At 39.6% G+C, this 18,550-nt stretch overlaps 1 protein-coding gene across 1 annotated transcript in view; it reads right to left on the bottom strand.

The window, feature by feature from the left end:
• Window positions 1-2,117: 2,117 nt before the first annotated feature.
• The window catches only part of plrg1 (pleiotropic regulator 1), a 29,553-nt gene continuing 13,120 nt past the window's right edge, over window positions 2,118-18,550 (bottom strand). The window contains exons 8-15 of the mRNA XM_080192549.1: window positions 16,775-16,867; window positions 15,425-15,574; window positions 15,185-15,286; window positions 14,873-14,975; window positions 9,819-9,927; window positions 8,979-9,118; window positions 8,263-8,456; window positions 2,118-2,842 (exon numbers count right to left, since the gene is read on the bottom strand). Of these exons, the coding sequence (XP_080048675.1) occupies window positions 2,783-2,842; window positions 8,263-8,456; window positions 8,979-9,118; window positions 9,819-9,927; window positions 14,873-14,975; window positions 15,185-15,286; window positions 15,425-15,574; window positions 16,775-16,867 (951 nt within the window). The 3' untranslated portion in view covers window positions 2,118-2,782. The remainder of the gene's footprint in view (window positions 2,843-8,262; window positions 8,457-8,978; window positions 9,119-9,818; window positions 9,928-14,872; window positions 14,976-15,184; window positions 15,287-15,424; window positions 15,575-16,774; window positions 16,868-18,550) is intronic.

Below are 18,550 nucleotides of genomic sequence, written 5' to 3'. Positions count from 1 at the left end.
TACCTTGCACGTGACACCACTCCCCTACAGCCACCATCTCCGTCTCCCCCCGCCCCCGCCCCCCCCTTTGCCCAAAACCATCCCCTACCACATTCACATCATTTTGTCTCATCACTTTCAAACTGGAATGTGTTAGCAACTTATGGCTTCTTCCTCTGCAATGTAAAGAAAGGTGGAAGACTGTACCCGTTGGTATTTCTTATTGCTGTCGCTGTAAGGTACAGCCCAAGGAGCTGCTGGAATCTCCTCCAGTTTTATGCGAGATTGCCCTCCAAATTGAGCTCTGACAGTGATTTTAGAACTTCCATTGTTCTGTTTAGCTTACCCCTGCCACCATGGGTGGAATTTTGAGAAAACTTCGAAGTGTCCAGTAGCATAAAAATGGGAGAGTTGCAGATCCTAATCTTGTGCGCAGTGCGTGAAAAAATGAGCCAGACTGTTTGTAGCTACAAACAGGCAGTGGCTGCACGTGTGCAATTGCAACAGCAGAGCCTGGCAGAGAGAGAGAGACATCTGTTAGGCCTTTGCTGCTGCAGCCAGCCTCAACCCAGCCCCCTTCTGGCCCTGCAATTGTGGGACCCCGCAGCCAAGTATAAGTCCCACACCGCCTGAAAATATAGCCCCGTCCCCCCCACCAATTGTAGGCAGAGCAGCAGCAGCCCCCCCGCTCCCTCCACCACCGATCGTTGGCAGAGCGGCAGTGAGCTCCTCCCTCCACCGATTATAGCTGCAGAGTGCACAGCAGTCACCCCTACCTCCCCAATTGGGCCCCCACCCATACTGCCAGGCTGCCAGTGTCATCGATGGGCTGGGTGAGCCGGCAAAATCATGGTCTATGTCTTGTTTTTATGCTGTAGGATGAATATCATTACTGTAAACTAACTTTATTAACAACAGAACAGGAGCATACAACTGAAGGCTTCTGCAGCCTTAATACAACCATTTCATGTGCTGTCTGACCTTTGACTCTCAGATCAGGTGTCCCCATGAAATACACAATATCGCATTTAACACTGAAGCGCACAATCACCCTATTATCACGACAACCATTTCAACTGTACAACTTCCTTCTCAGATTCATACTTGTTTTTTCTCCATTTCATATCTTAGCAACTCTAGTTGAAACTTTTGTTCTTTTACTATCTTTCACAGTGAAGAAGGGAACGGGTTAATGAACTTTTTAATACTTAAAGATTTGTGCAAAGCATTGCAAAACTTGCTTTTGCACTCCTGTAACCTTGTATGCCAGTTAACTCGTTTGTGCGAGCTTGTAACCTTGTATGCTGGCTAAACAAACCACACGTGTCAAGATGCGATAACAGCTAATCACACTAGAGGAACAGAACAGAGACAGTCGCTGCCTTGAGACAGCTACAATCACAATGGACTACGCAAAGGACGAAACCACTGAGACAGCAATAACCACATGATGGATGGCAAACCATGACAGACATCCTGGAGAATTGCAGACGTGACTAGGGGCAGGCATCAGGATGTACAAAAATTTACTCTTATTTGTGTTTGGGTAGAAGTCTGGTGAACCACTTTAGGAAACAGGCTTCTCCCAAAAGCTTTTGTAGTAAACCTACTGTACTTTGACTCACAACTAGTTTCAGAGGTATTATTTACTGATAACACGCAGTTACGAGCTTTTGCAGTTACCAGATCACTATCTTTATCTTGAGTGCACAAGATTATGACTGCAATCTGTTCATATTTTGTTTGTCTTTAGAAGATCTTAAAAAAAAACTTGTATTTTTATCAGTTTTAATTAAATATTTAAGCTCTCACATCACAGAACAATCTGATAGATATTTTTCTGTGTCCTTGGACAATTTTGGCCAGTATTTATTGCCTTGCTAGTTACCCTGTGAACACTGCCAACGACATAATTTGAAATAGGGTTACAATGAAGAGTGCTGGTTGAATTTTTAGAACAATCCAGTTTTGGCTATTTTCTAATGATGGATCAGAATTCAGATTTATCAAATTCTTCACTGTTTCCCTCATTCCATAAGCACTCTATTCTCACAACAAATAGCTAAAAGTAGATTTTACTAGTTTTGATTGCTTTAGAAAGCGATGGCACACAACATTAGAATTCTTTTAAGCTTAAAACGTATTAAATAAATTTAATGGTGAGGCAGAAAAAAATACATTTTTTACAGTACAAATCCCATCCACCACCTTAAAAGAAAAAGAATTATTTTGTAAATATCTTCCACACATTTACTTCCACTGTGGGAACTGTGCCAGTCCAAACTATACATTTTTAAAGTTCTAACTCACTCCAGGTTCAAGCAGCTCCAGTTATTAGCACATCTTCAACAGTATAACTTTCAACCTTTCATCACTGACAAAATATTTGTACAATGCCATAAAACAAGATACAACTTGAGTTACAAATGCTCGAAACACTGCCTAGCCACTTAGCCATCTTCTGGTTGTAAGCAAAATTACACTTTAAAACACATTGGTTCAGGAGCAGTTCACGGATGTATTCTTGTACATGGTTTGATAGGATACTATTTCGCTCCTGTGACATGACATGGTCATAATCTTTGTTGCGTGTTGACAAAATGTCGTACAGAGGATCTACCAACATTCTCTTCTCAACAGGTTACGAAGTAGCATTGATTGGTGGTCAAACAGAAGTCTGCATCTCAGCCAGTGAAAGATTTTGGATCAGGGCAAGAGTACAGGGGAATATTTAAAGAAGGAAGATTACTAAAACCATTAAAATTCACCATAATATCCATTATGATTTTAAGATTAAAGTCACTTAGAATCTCTTCCTTTTGATGATCTCTGGTTTCCAGTTGACGGGATGAGTTTCTTCCGTCTAAGCAAAAAAAGATAAAACAGTTAAAATTTTGTAGACTACCTCTGGAGTCCCTCAAGGATCTATCCTTGGTCCATTCCTATTTCTCATCTATGCACGCTCCTTCTCAGCATCACCTATAAACAATACTCATTTCCAAATATACGCTAACAACACCGATCGCTCGTGACCCCTCCACTCTCTCTAAATTATTAGACTGCCTGCATAAGATCCAGTACTGGATAAGCAGAAATTTCCTTCAATTGCAAAGGCTGAAGCTATTGTCTTCAGTCTCAGCCACAAATTCTTTTTCCTAACCACTAACTCCATACCAATCCCGGGCAATCAATCTGAGGCTATTACAACCTGTGAAGCATACTGAAATATTTTTCACATTAAAGATGCTGCATAAATACAAGGTCTTGTGGGTTCTTGAACGTCCCAAAATATGTCAAGGCTTGCTCAACCCATCATCGGCATGAATTTAAGCAAAATAAAGCTGACAAATTGAAAGATCATGTAATAATACAGCTGAATAATTACAACTTTTAATGTGCACTTTAATCTAACCATAACTGGGTTAAATCAATTAAAATTTTGTTTCAAAACTTCTTATTGTATTTTTAAAATCACATTTTCTTCTCATCTTTAGATATTTTCTGATTCAGTAGTGAGAGAAACTTAAAAACATAGCCAGAGAATCACTTGCAATATCTTCTCTTCCACCCTAGCACTTCTGCCATCCTAGAAGATATATTTAGCCACCTATTTCACATCTACACATTGGCTGTTGTCATCTGTAAATAAATCAAATTCCCTATGTGCGCTGATGCCATCCTTATTATAATCGCTTTTCAACCACTCTGGTTTGTCATGCTGTTCAACATTCAATTCTGGATGAGAAGTTTCCTCTCCACAAAAATATTGGGAAGACTGAAAGCATTGTCTTTGTGCCCCACTACAAATTCCATTCTCCTCTCTGGCCACATACTCGTGCTGTGCCAGGCTATTATAATATTGCGATCCTACTTGACCCAAAACTGAGTTATGACCCTACATCTTTTCCATCTGCAAGACCGTCTCCTTCCATCTCTGTAATACACAATCACCTACCTCTGTCCCTACTTTAGCCCATCAGCTGTTGAAATCCTCAATTATGCTTCTGCTACCTTCTGCAGGTTTGAATTTAGATACTTTTGGCCAGACCCTTATCTTCCACCGTGAATAAATTACAGATCAATTAAAATTCTGCTGCCTATATCCTAATTTATGCTGTCCCATTCACTCTATCCCTGTGTTCGCTATGCTGGCTCCTGGCCCAACAACACCTCAAATTTTAAGTTCGTACCCTGATGTTTAAATTTGTCCATAACCTAACCCCTCTCCAGTTCTAATCTCCTTCAGCTTTACAATCTCATCCACTTCTGACTTCTTGTGCACTCCAAATTTCCTTCAGCCCAAAATAGGTGCCACGCCTTCTGCTTTCTGGGCCCTTAACACTGGAATCTCATCCGGGCATCTCTCTCCCTGACCAAACTTTTGACTTCCTATCCTAATAACTTCGTATGTCTGATAACACTCACATGGAGCACCTTAGTTCCTAATTTTGTTAAAGACATTATATAAATAAAAGATGTTTTGCTATTGACTGAAGTTTCAAGGTACGTTGCAGTGGCTTGATTACTATTCTATTGCTGTTTAATTACATGATTTATATTACACCCAAAGACAAAAATGATATGTCCCCCTTTGTTTCACTATGTATTGCACAATGAATTATTTCAATTTAATTTCTGAAAATTTAATGTGTTTCACATTTATTGTGTAATAAGTTACCTAGTTCATTACAAAGAGATCTATGAATACAGGTTCATAGCTCCTTGAAAATGAAGTCATAGGTGTTTATTACATAGTCAGAGGTTTACAACATGGAAATAGGCCCTTTGGCCCAACTTGTCCACGTCGCCCAGTTTTTAACCACTGTTAGTTCCAATTGCCTGAATTTGGCCCATATCTTCTATAGCCATCTTATCCATGTAACTGGCTAAATGCTTTTTAAAAGCAAAATTAATACCCACCTCTACTTATTATTACCTCTGGCAGCTCGTTCCAGATACTCTCAACCGTCTGAATGAAAAACATTGCCCCTCTGGATCCTTTTGTACCTTTCTCCTTAAACCTATGCCCTCTAGTATTAGACTCCCTCACCTTTTGGAAAAGGTGTTGACTATCTAGGCCCCTCATTACTTTTATCGACCTCTATAAGATCACCCCTATTTCTCCAAGGGAAAAAGTCCCATCTATCCATCCTCTCCATATAAGTCAAACCATCAAGTCCTGGTAGCATCCTAGTAAATCTTTTCTACACTCTTCTATAAAAGGGTGACCAGAACTGTACACAGTATTCCAAGTGTGGCCATATTAATGTTTTGTACAACTTCAACAAGACATCCAAACTCCTGTATTCAATGTTCTGACCAATAAAACCAAGCATGCTGAATGCCTTCTTCACCACCCTGTCTACCTGTTACTCCACTTTCAAAAAGTTATAAACCTGTACCCCTAGATCTCATTGTTCTATAACTCTCCCCAACAACCCATTAACTGAGTAGGTCCTGCCCCGATTCGATCAAAATGCATCACCTCACATTTATCTAAATTAAACTCCAACTGCCATTCATCGGCCCACTGGCCAAATTCATCAAGAACCCTTTGCAATCCTAGATAACTTTCTTTATTGTCCATTATGCCAACAATCTTGGTGTCATCTGCAAGCTTACTATCCATGTTTCCTAAATTCTCATCCAAATCATTAATATAAACAGTGGACCCAGCACCGATCCCTGAGGCACACTGCAGGTCACAGGCCTCCAGTTTGAAAAACAATCCTCTACAACCTGTCTTTTGTCATCAAGCCAATTGTGTATGCAATTTGCTACGTCACCCTGGATCACGTGAAATTTAACATACGCAATAACTTACCATGCAGCACCTTGTCAAAGGCCTTGCTAATATCCATGTAGATAATGTCAATTGCATTGTCCTCATCTACCTTCTTGGTTACCCCTTCAAAAATGCAATCAAATTCCTGAGACATGATCTGCTCACAAAGCCATGTTGACTGTTCCTAATCAGTCCCTGCCCCTCTAAATACCTGTAGATCCTGTCTCTCAGAATACCTTCTAACAATTTACCCACTACAGATGTTACTCACTGGGCTGTAGTTTCCAGGCTTTTCCCTGCAACCCTTCTGGCACAACATTGACACCCTCCAATCTTCACCTCACCTGCGGCTGTCAATGATTCAAACATCTTTGCTAGGGGGCCTGCAATTTCCTCCCTAGCCTCCTATAATGTCCAGGGATACATTCCATCAAGTCCTGGTGATTTATCTACCTTGATGCGCTTCACGACTTCCAGCACCTCTTTCTCTGTAATATGCAGACTCCTCAAGACATCACTATTTATTTCCCCAAGTTTCCTAATGTTCATGCCTTTCTCAACAGCACATACTGATGAGAAATATTTAGAATCTCACCCATCTCTTGTGGATCCGCTTAGATGACCTTGTTGATCCTTAACAGGTTTTCTCTCTCCCTAGTTTTTTTTATTCTTTATTCTAATTCAATCCAATCAAATCAAATCCAATTCAGAGTCCCAACAAGTTGAGACTTTCCTGATCCAAGCTGATAAGACAGGGCTCTCACCTCCTGTCTTGCGCTTGGTCTACATGATCCAAGCTGATTGGAGTAGGTATAGCTTCTCCTCCAAAGCTTGGTCTCATTTGCATCGAGATGCAGCTTTAAAAAATTGCTTCAAATGAAGCTAAAATGTAACCTAATGACTTCAACCAAGTATAGCATGTCGATACTACATTTGATCTTAGCCAAAAGGCCGATACTACACTTGATCTTAGTCAAAAGACTCCCTAGTTACTCTATGTATTTGCAGAAGCTCTTTGGATTCTCCTTTGCCTTATCTGCCAAAACAATCTCATATCCCCTTTTTGCTCTCCTGATTTCTGTCTCAACTCTACTCTGATAACCTCTATATTCTTCAAGGGATCCACTTGATCGCAGCTGCCTATGCATGTCATATGCTGCCTTCTTTTTGACCAAGGCCTCCTTTTCCCTAGTCATCCAGGGTTCCCTACTTCTACCAGCCTTGCCTTTCACTCTAAGAGGAATGTGCTTCCCCTGAACCTTGGTTAACACACTTCTGAAAGCCTCCCACTTACCAGCTGTCCCTTTGCCTACCAATAGATTCCCCCAATCAACTTTTGAAAGTTCCTGTCTGATACCATCAAAATTGGCCTTGCCCCAATTTAGAATTTTAACTTTTGGGCACGACCTATCATTCTCCTTAGCTATCTTATAACTAATGGAATTATGGTCACTGACTCCCAAAGTGATCCCTCACTAACACTTCTGTCTTCTGCCCTTCCTTATTTCCCAGAGGAGGTCAAGTTCTGCCCCTCTCTAGTCGGGCCATCCACATACTGAATGACAAATTCCTCTTGAATACACTCAACTGCTGTCCAAGTCAATGTTGGGAAAGTTAAAGTCCCCAATTATTACTGCACTATTTTTCTTGGAGCTATCTGGTGAGACAGGTCCTAGATGTGTTGCTCATGAGACAAATCCACCCAATTTACACTTTTTATACATCAATACCCATAAAATATTTCTTTTCATCAAAAATGTTATTTTCAACACAGCTTTAAGAATTGCCCTTAAATTTCCCTTTAGTGGTGCCATTTGGCAGAAGCATGGACAATACTTAAATTGTGAGAATGTGTCAAAACATGACTTTAGGGCAACTCTCATGGTTAATTCAAGAATGCCCCTGGGCAACAGCCCGAAACTAAGTCATTGCCCTGCTTTTATATGGTGACAAGCAATATGCCACAAGAGAACTTTACAACAAGGGTAAAATAAAAATTGTAGAAAAGAATGGACATCATCTCAAAATTCATCTCAAGTTTGACATATTTTTAAAATAAATACCAATTCCTTTTTTAGAATATGGTATTAAATTTGTGTACATCAGCATGGGCATTGTTGCAGCTATGGAATAGCACATTCTCCATTTTAGTCATTTCATGTCAGCACAAGAGATTCTTATATGCAAGAGATGTTATATATCTAAATCAAATAAGTCACATTAGTGATTTAATACCACAAAGGATAATTTAATGCTATTGGTTAATATCCCTACAAACCAGATTAAAACGTCAACATATTTACAGCTAGTAGATAAGGCTTTTACCACAGTAGTCTGGATTAAATTTGACTGAAGTCCTAAAGGCAAAATGGTGGTGTCTACTCCTGCAGTCCCTAGTTATACCTATACAGAGAAATAAATACAGAACTACGGCCAATTATTGCTTTAAAAAGACAATCTTTTTTACTAAATAAAGGATTATTAAAATCTATACATACAGCTGTGTCATCTTCCTTGTAGACTTTGATTGTTTTATCAGCCTCTGCTGTAAGTAATCTGCTTTCTGACTGGTCAAAAGTACATGCAAAAATTCCAGATTCACTGTCTAGGGAGCCTGGCTGCACAGCAGCATGTATTCGCTGGAAGTTGTATCCAGTTCTCCAGTCCCATAGGTGCATGGTACCATTATCAGCTGTTAATATAAATTTAATATAAAGACTGATTAGACACAAGCAGTTAAATGAAGAATTGAAACAAGTATAATAATTTCTGAAATTACACAATTTTATTTAAAGTCTGACATATTTGCCAGCAAGTTCCTTTTGTATTATTTTTTGGAAAGACAACATTCTTTAATTCACTTTTAGAGACTGCATCAACATAATAATAATGTATAGATAAAGTAAACCTGTCCACTTCAAACCACCATGAGACAGATCTGTGTTAATTCTAGTTAATATTAATGAAGTTGAGTGATCTTTGAACAATTCATTTTAACCACACATTTTACAAAATACTGTACTTCATTTCACTGCAATACTGTGCAAAATTATGAATTTTTAGTTTCATTTTCATTGTTAATGAGGCAGATTATATAAGTATATGGTCAGATAATTAAGGTACAATTAAGAATTTAATATAAAAACATTATCTAAATTCTAATTATCTTACTCAGTTGCAGTTTATCTCCATTACATCTTTCTCTGAAGCTTACCTCCTGATACCAGCACACCATCTGAGTTGACAGAAAGTGTATTGATGATAGCATTATGACCAGGTAGGTTCTGAATAAAAATACCATCTGGGCATTTCCACTGCTTTATATTATCTGGAGAACCAGAAGCAAAAGTGTATCTATAACAAAAAGGAATACTTTGTATTAAGCATGGAACAAAAAAAATCAAAATGTCAATAAAAAACAAAGAATTTCAATCTTTGCACATCACCATGACTGATATGATGTGATAATCCTCAGCTCCACTTTCCCACCATATCCCCACAACTCCCAATTCCCTTACTAATCAAAAATCTGTCTATCTCAGCCTTGAACATACTTAACAACTTGGTCGTTATGGTAAAGAATTCCACAAATTCACTACCTTCAAAATAATTGTCCTCATCTCGGTCTTAAACAGACAACCCCTTCTTCTGAAATTATGCCGTTTGGTCCTATACCCCACCAGAGAAACAGCCCCTCAACATCTACCCCGTTAAACCCCTCCCGAAAATCTTGTATGTCTCAATAAGGTTGCCTCTCATTTTTCTAAACTCTACTGAGTGCAGGCTCAGCCCATTCAACCTCTCCTCCTAAGAAAATACTTGGGGTCAACCTAGTAAATCTTCTTTGGACTGCCTGCAATGCCAGTCTGCCAAGTTTTGCTCACCTACCTGCTCTGTCTATATCCTTCTGTAGGCTCTGTCATCCTCACCACTTGCCTTCTCATCAATTTTTATGTCATTTGCAAACTTGGCATAGTACATTCATTTCCCTTGTCCAAGTCATTAATATATATTGTAAAAAATATTGAAGGAACAGATAATCTTTAAAACGTACTGTCTTGGATGTAAAATGAGAGAACGAACAGATTTCTTGTGATTGGTTAACGTGACTCTAGTTTTCCCTGCTACCAAGTCCCAGAGTCGTATTGTCGTGTCATGGCTTCCTATAAGAAATAAACAGATGTCATAATGTTCACATTTATATTGTATAGAAAGGGCAATTCTTAAAATAAACAGAGTCGAAATAAACTGAGAAGTACTTCAGCTTACAGCAGCATAAAAGTTACTCTTTAATAGATCTTTTATGATTTGTACAGTCTATAATAAACATACATTTCTATAAACAAAGAAATCAAGATAAAGAAGGTGTTGCACAAGTTTTGCCAGTTTGTGCAGTTTATGATAGACCATTTGTTGATTTAACATGCATGCCAAAAATAAAGCCTGGAGAATTCAATTCACAATTTTAAAATGTTTTGGAAAAAGCAAGGAAACTCTCCAATCCACAGGATGAAGAGACAATCTTCAATCCCTTAGATCATTCTGATGCACAAAATACTTTTTGGGAAACTCAGCAAAATACATGATCAATAAGTGCACCTAAATATCTGGTCAAATCTATACTTTAAGTATACTGATTCTTTAGAGATATTAAAATTCTCAAAAGACAAGTCTGTCAAAGATGTAATTATTTAGACTTGTTGGTACATTCCCGATTATTTCCATCATAGAAATGAATGTAAAAACATTACTCACAAATTAAAGGACAAACAGTAATTCAGTTTGTGAATGGGAAGTGCACGTCATATATAAGACATACAAGTTAGTCCATGTCTTATATCTGTGCATAATAAAATTCAATAATGTTTTGTGTCTGCTTCAGATATATCCCTGGATTCAGCAATCAGTGCTATTTACTCCCATAAGCAGTCAACAGAGTCCCCCTGCACCTTACAACAGCTCATATTGCCCAGCATCATAGTCTGAGAATGTAACACTAGCACCCTCCAGTGATCTGTAATGGATATTGTGCCTGTTACATTTATTTTCACTTGCACTTCAATCTTTCACATTAGCTAAATGACACCAAATAGGAATCAGCGAATTGATTTTACAGACAAGATCATCTACACTAAGCTTCTGGTCACCTGTCATTTTCATTCTCCATCTTGCTCTCACATTTATCTCTTTGCTCTCAGCTTCCTGCAGTTTTTCAACAACGTTCAATATAAGCTTAATAAACAACTTTCATTGCAATTAGGCACTCTAGAGTGCTGAACTCAGCTCAGAGTTCAACTATTTCAGACCTCACATAATATAAGAACATAAAAAATAGGAGCAGGAGTAGGCCATCTAGCCCTTCGAGCCTGCCCCGCCATTCAATAAGATCATGGCTGATCTGAAGTGGATCAGTTCCACTTTCCCGCTTTCTCCCCATAACCCTTAATTCCCTTGCCTACCAAAAACCTATCTACCTGTGTCTTAAATATATTTAGCGAGGTAGCCTCCACCACTTCAACGGGCAGAGAATTCCAGAGATTCACCATCCTTTGAGTGAAGAAGTTCCTCCTCAACTCCGTTCTAAACTGCTCCCCCCTTGTCTTGAGGCTGTGCCCTCTAGGCCTGCTGTCCTTTCTGAGCGGGAAGAATCTCTCTACCTCTACCCTATCCATCCCTTTCATTACCTTATACGTCTCTATAAGATCCCCCCTCCTCCTTCTAAACTCCAACAAGTACAGACCCAGTCTATTCAGCCTCTCTTCATAGTCCAATCTCCTCATCTCCGGTATCAGCCTAGTGAACCTCCTCTGCACTCCCTCCAAGGCCAAAATATCCTTGCGCAAGTGCGGCGACCAAAACTGCACACAGTACTCCAGTTGCGGCCTCACCAGTGCCCTGTACAGTTGCAGCAAGACCTCCCTGCTTTTATATTCTATCCCCCTCGCTATAAAGGCCAGCATCCCATTCGCCTTCTTGATCACCTGCTGCACCTGCAGACTGGGTTTTTGCGACTCATGCACAAGGACCCCCAGGTCCCTCTGCACCGTAGCATGCTGCAGCTTTTCGCCCTTTAAATAGTAATCCCTCCTACTATTATTCCTGCCAAAGTGGATAACCTCACACTTGCTAACATTGTACTCCATCTGCCAGGTCCTTGCCCACTCGCTCAGCCTATCCAGATCCCTCTGCAGACTTTCTACACCCTCCGCACAATTTGCTTTTCCACTTATCTTCGTGTCATCAGCAAATTTCGACACCCTACACTCAGCCCCCTCCTCCAGGGGTGGCACGGTAGCACAGTGGTTAGCACTGCTGCTTCACAGCTCCAGGGTCCTGGGTTCGATTCCCGGCTCGGGTCACTGTCTGTGTGGAGTTTGCACATTCTCCTCGTGTCTGCATGGGTTTCCTCCGGGTGCTCCGGTTTCCTCCCACAATCCAAAGATGTGTGGGTTAGGTTGATTGGCCATGCTAAAATTGCCCCTTAGTGTCCTGGGATGCATAAGTTAGAGGGATTAGTGGGTAAACGTGGGGATATGGGGGTAGGGCCTGGGTGGGATTGTGGTCGGTGCAGACTCGATGGGTTGAAGGGCCTCTTTCTGCACTGTAGGGTTCTATGATCTATTCAGATCATCTATATAAATGGTAAATAGTTGAGGCCCCAGCACCGATCCCTGCGGCACTCCACTAGTCACCAACCGCCAATCAGAATAGCACCCATTGATACCAACTCTCTGCCTCCTATTAGACAACCAATCCTCTACCCATGCTAACACCTTACCCCCAACTCCATGCTCCCTAACCTTCTGAAGCAACCTTTTGTGCTGCACCTTATCAAACGCCTTTTGAAAATCGAGAAACACCACATCCACTGGTTCCCCTCTAACGCACTAGTCATATCCTCATAGAATTCCAATAAATTTGTCAGACACGACTTCCCCTTAACGAATCCGTGCTGCGTCTGCTCTATCAAACAATTCTTCTCAAGGTGCCTCGCTATTTCTTCTTTGATGACGGATTCAAGCATTTTTCCAACAACAGACGTTAAACAAACTGGCCTATAATTCCCTGCCTTTTGCCTGCTACCTTTTTTAAACAGCGGCGTAACATTAGCTGTTTTCCAATTTTCCGGCACTTCCCCGGAATCCAGCGAAGTTTGGTAAATAATCAGTAAGGCATCTACCATCACCTCTGCCATTTCCTTCAGAACCCTGGGATGCATTCCATCCGGTCCTGGGGACTTGTCCACCATCAGTCCCACTAGTCGATCAAGCACTACCTCTCTAGTGACAGTAATCGCATTCAGGCCCTCAACTCCTACCATCCTTCTATCTTTAATACCCGGCAAACTATTCGCGTCCTCCTCCATGAAGACCAAGGCAAAAAACTTATTTAAGACCTCTGCTATTTCCTCATCCCCCACCTCTAAATCCCCCCTCTCATCCTCTAAGGGTCCAACATTTACTCTAGCCAGCCTCCTCCTCTATATATACACACACACACATGTGCAAAACCTAGCGCATTTCCCAGTCTTGCTAAAATGTTGACACAATTTCTCTCTTCACAGACATTGCTAGGCCCGAGTATTACCAAAAAATTATATATCCCTTGTTTTGCAAAATTATTTGCTTCTTAATACATCAATCTCTTTTTTATCTCCAGAAAACAGCTGAGAAGAATTTTAAAATTGAGTCAACTTTGACTTAAAATATATATTTTAAATCAAACTAATTCTAAATTTATAACCGACGCAATCAGAGAAATAGTCAATACCAAGAAGGGCATCAGTAAGTTACAAAAAGATGTAATTAAACTTGCAGCATTATTAAATAATTAACAAATGATGTTCAATATGGATAAGTGTGAGGTGGTACATTTTGGCAGGAAGATCAGGGAGAACACATTACCTTTTTTAATTCATCCATGGGATGGGAGCTGCTGGCTAGGCCAGAATTTACCTCTCCTCCCTAGTTGCCCTTGAGAAGGTGGTGGAGAGTTGCTTCTTGAACCGCTACAGTTAACATACAGTAGATATACCCACAATGCTGTTAGAAGGTAGTTCTGGGATTTTAACAGTGACAATGAGGGACAGCAAAATAATTCCAATAGAAAGAAAATAAGGGGAAGGCAAACAAGCATATGAGAGTTGGTAATAGATGATTACAATGGTAGATTTAGATGAGGAAAGATAGAAGGAAGCTCAAGTGGAGCAGTAACACCAGGATGGAGTGGCTGGGTTGACTGGCCTGTTCTGTGCGTATATATATTAGGTAATCCAATATAAAAATTTCCCAAAATATTTGGGGAAAATGGTCAAAAAAATTCAAAAGATTAACAAAATCACATTGGCTTAGATGGGATGGTGAATGGCTTGGAGGGAAACTTGCAGGTGGTGATTTCTCATGTATCTGCTGCCCTTGTCTTTCTAAATGGAAGTAATCGTGGGCTTGGAAGGTGCTGTCTAAGGATTTTTGGAATTTTTGCAGTGCATCTTGCAGATAGACAGATTGCTGCTATTCAGCATCGATGATGGAGGGAGTAGATGTTCGTGGATGAGGTGCCAATCAAGCAGGCTGCTTTATCATGGATGGTGTCAAGCTCCTTGAGATGGAACTGCATCCATCCAGGCAAGTGTGGAGTATTCCATCACACTTCTGACTTGTGGCTTGTAGATGATGGACAGGTTTTGGGGAGTCAGGAGGCAAGTTACTCACCCCAGTATTCCTAGCCTCTGACCTGCTTTTGTAGTCAATGTGTTTATATGGCAAGTCCAGTTGAGTTTCTGATCAATGGTAACCCCAAGGATAACTGAAGTAATCTTCCCTCACCAACAAGTTTAAATTAGGACTTTAACTGTGTCTGTGAGCTTAGAAGCACCATTTGAGATCAAGCATTTTCAAATTCATCTGAAGTTTCCCATTTAGAAAGGTTTGCAATTACCACTAAGTGCATCAAGTTGAATGCTGAACTTCAATCAAGGTAACAGGGGGGTGAAAATACTCAGTCACTACAAAATGTGTAATCTTAAGTATCAAGGGAAGCTAGATGAGATGAAATATCTTTCTTCATTCAACCAGCTAATGTTTAAAATAAATATACAACTACATTTACCTGTAATAATCTGTGGTTCTCCAGCTTGACATTTCACAGTTGCTACTGTATTTGTGTGCCCTATTAATGTGTGTACATTTGCTTTTGTTCTAATATCCCAAACCTATGCCAAAAACAAAGGAAAAAACATTCTTAGAGGAAATACAATCTGCAATGCAAAACCAAGCTTCAGTATTTCTGATAGAATGGAGAAGAAAGTTTTATACATCACATTAACAAAAGACATTAATCAATGATCAGGTTAATAACTGATTTGTGGTACATGTATCACATCTGTACTGAGTTGCGTAATGATTTTAGAAAATCACTTACCCTTGCAGTTGAATCTCTGCCACATGTTATCAAGACATCAATGGTTGGATGCAAATCAAGCCCATACACTGCACTTAAATGACCATGATAATGTCTGATAACCTAAGTTAAGAAACAGAAATAAGAATGTACAATTGTTCAGAAATTTACAAAATATGCATATTCAGTGCCAAGAGTGATAAGCCAAACTGTAGAACTTCAAATTAATTTTAGTAATGCCCATGCTGTGAAAATTCATACCTTATTGTATTCCAGATCCCAGCATTTCACTTGTTTATCCTCTCCACAGGAGAAAAGGTATGGGCTACGTGAACTGACCGCCACTCCTCGTACAGTGCTGATATGCCCAGTCAAAGAGAGCTTCAGCTTACCGCTTGCCAGATCCCAGATCTATGCAACAAAACATAAAACCAAACAGCATTAAAGACATAAATTAAATCAATATAGTCCCTCACATTTCAATATTTGCCAGATTTTACAAGGAATCATTTCAAGTTGCTAAAACAGTAGCGTTGTTCTACAACTACAGAATTATTTCCTCTGCCATAATAAGCATTACAAACTTCAAGTACAATTAGACAAATGCCGCCAACAATAAAAAAAATCTGATTTTAAAATAGTATTTAGTGCTAGTAACAAAATGCAGTGAACATACAGATTAGTCAGCACTTAGAGGTTCACTTTTCAGAGAAATACCCTTCAGATCCAGGCTGCAGCAAAAACATCAAGCTTTGTTCTCTACAAATATTGACTGCCCTATATTTCCAGCATTATATATTTTTGTTTTGAATTTCCACCATCTGCAATATTTGTTTTACTTCAATATCATCTATTGGGTTATTTTTATTTGATGAACTGCATTCTTAAAAGAATTATGCAATAAAATGGAGTCAATTATAACTGCAGTATTCACTATATCATATTGAATCACTTTTATGTGAAGTCTTTTTCTTTTCTTCTGATAGTAATGCCCATTCAACTATTTCCAATGATAGATGTTTTATTTATTTCCTATACTTCAACAGTTCCAGTTTGCCTCTTCACCCCCAATCTCTCTTCACAGCTTCTTTTCCAATGTTTCTGAAACAGGAAAATTGCCTTACTGATAATGGTAAATGGATTTGTTAATGCTGTTAAATAAGCATCATGGAATTACTTTCTGTGCATCATGAGCTCTGACATGAAGTAATGTCTGCAAAGACGCCATTGGAAGTTTAATGATATTGACCACCAGAGACGTCCAGGGAATTGGTCAAGTCAAAGCCAAATGCAAAGTCCAGTAAAACATGGACAATCTGTAAATCACTCCAGTGAAATATCTGAAACCGTGAATCCCCAAAAATACAATAAACAAAATAAAAATGGTACTTTACAGGGAAGACTGCAGCAACTCCTAGAAAGTGGAGAGTCTGACTTTGCCAGTGTCATACTTAATGCTGGGTCAGTGTTGTAAGACATTTTTGTAAGTTATAACAGCATCAGGCATGCCTGCTGCATCAGACAAGGAAGGAAAAGTAGGACTGGAAATAAAGGAGTTTCCAAAGAAACAAAATCTCATTTGAAAATTGCACTTTCAACATCCAATCTTACCTTAATAGTTCTGTCAGCTGAGCCAGTAACAAACCACTGATTTCCAGGTTCAACTGCAAGACATCTGACCCAACCCAAATGGCCACTGATGACCTATAGGTTAATGAGAGATTCAAGATTAGAAACACTAAATCATACTTTTTCGACCATAAAGGAGCTCCATCAAATATACCAAAAGACGATACCAGACCAAACTAGAGTCTTAGGCTAGCCACACCGACCTCCACTGACTATGGCAAGGTCTGCAAGCCATAACAGGATACAAGATGAATGCATGTAAAATCGCCTGCTCCAACCCTGATGAGCTCAATGCATCTTATGCCCATTTTGAGCAAGAGGTCTGCAATAGTATGCCCTCCAGCCTGGAAGAACCTGTATCTGGGGATCACCACGGCAGATATCGGAGCAGCTTTCTCGACGGTCAAGCCGTGGAAAGCAACTGGCCCAGATGGGGTTCCTAGATGAGATACAAAAGTCTAAGGTCACGTACCAGCCGACTCAAGAACAGCTTCTTCCCTGCCGCTGTCAGATTTTTGAATGGGCTTACTTTGCATTAGGTTGATCTTTCTGTGCCCTAGCTATGACTTAACACTACATTCTGTACTCTCTCCTTTCCTTCTCTAAGAACAGTAAGTTTTGTTTGTAATAGACCTCAAGAAACAATACTTTACACAGTAATTTAATACATGTGACAATAATAAACCAAATCAAATGTGAAGAATGAACAAAAAGATAAAATTACAAATGTGTTACTTGGATAATCATTCCTAATGAAAAACAAAATCTCTCATGTTTTTGACTAAATGTTTTTGCACAAGATTTCAAGAGCTTTTTATACCACTTTTCCAATTGAAATATTTCTATTCATGTTTTTATCAATTATGTTCATAGATTTAAAAAGAATGCACAATCATCCCGATTTTGCTATTGCAGGGCATCTAAATAGCATCTGTCATTAGACTGGCTCATGGATGGGAAAGTTGAACTGATAATAGCATGACGAGGGAAATGGAGGCCATGTGGCCCATCAAGTCTGCACTGACTGACTGAAGGGGCAACTTCCGTTCACCATGGCTAATCCATATGCCTCTCGAGCTGATCCACCTAACCTGCACATCTTTGGTCTGTGGGAGGAAACTGGAGCACTGTGCAGACATGGGGAGAACATGTCGATGCCAGCCAGTGACTCAAGGCTGGAACTAAACCCAGGTCCTTGGTACTGAAGCCACCATGTCACCCCAAAAGGAAACAGTCCCTCCACGTTTAAATCACACATCTAAAAATTTTAAATCTGTTCAACTTTCTTGCTCAAGTGGAAAAAACACCAACATCTCAAGTCTTTCTTTATAACTATAGTTTCATATACCCAAAATCATTATCTATGGCTAATTTCCATTCACAAATCGGTACCATAATCTATAAAGGAACTATATAAAAATGTAGCCTTGTTCATTAGACACTATTTAAAAAATCCAAAATACAGTTAGGTTTTTCTCAATGGTTTTATCTACCAAGTTTCAGGTATATACTTAAACCCCAGGTCTTCCTACTCATTCACATCATTCAGCGTCTTTCACATTCCTCATTTTACTTAACACTAACTACATTAATTTGCATCTTCCACTAGTCTAGCCATTTTATTGAGCTGTACTGCTCTCCTGAAATCGTTTATAGTCCTCCTTGTTGCTTGCAAACACAGAACCTCACCCCACCCCCAACCCACTGTTTTTATGTGGTCTCCAAATTTCAAATTTGCAATTGAGCTTCTCTTATACT

This window comes from Carcharhinus amblyrhynchos, chromosome 1 (assembly GCF_965287045.1).
Source record: "Carcharhinus amblyrhynchos chromosome 1, sCarAmb.v2.hapA, whole genome shotgun sequence".
Taxonomy (NCBI): Eukaryota; Metazoa; Chordata; class Chondrichthyes; order Carcharhiniformes; family Carcharhinidae; genus Carcharhinus; species Carcharhinus amblyrhynchos.
The sequence above is the reverse complement of the archived record's forward strand: the minus strand, read 5'-3'. Positions and strand labels throughout refer to the sequence as shown.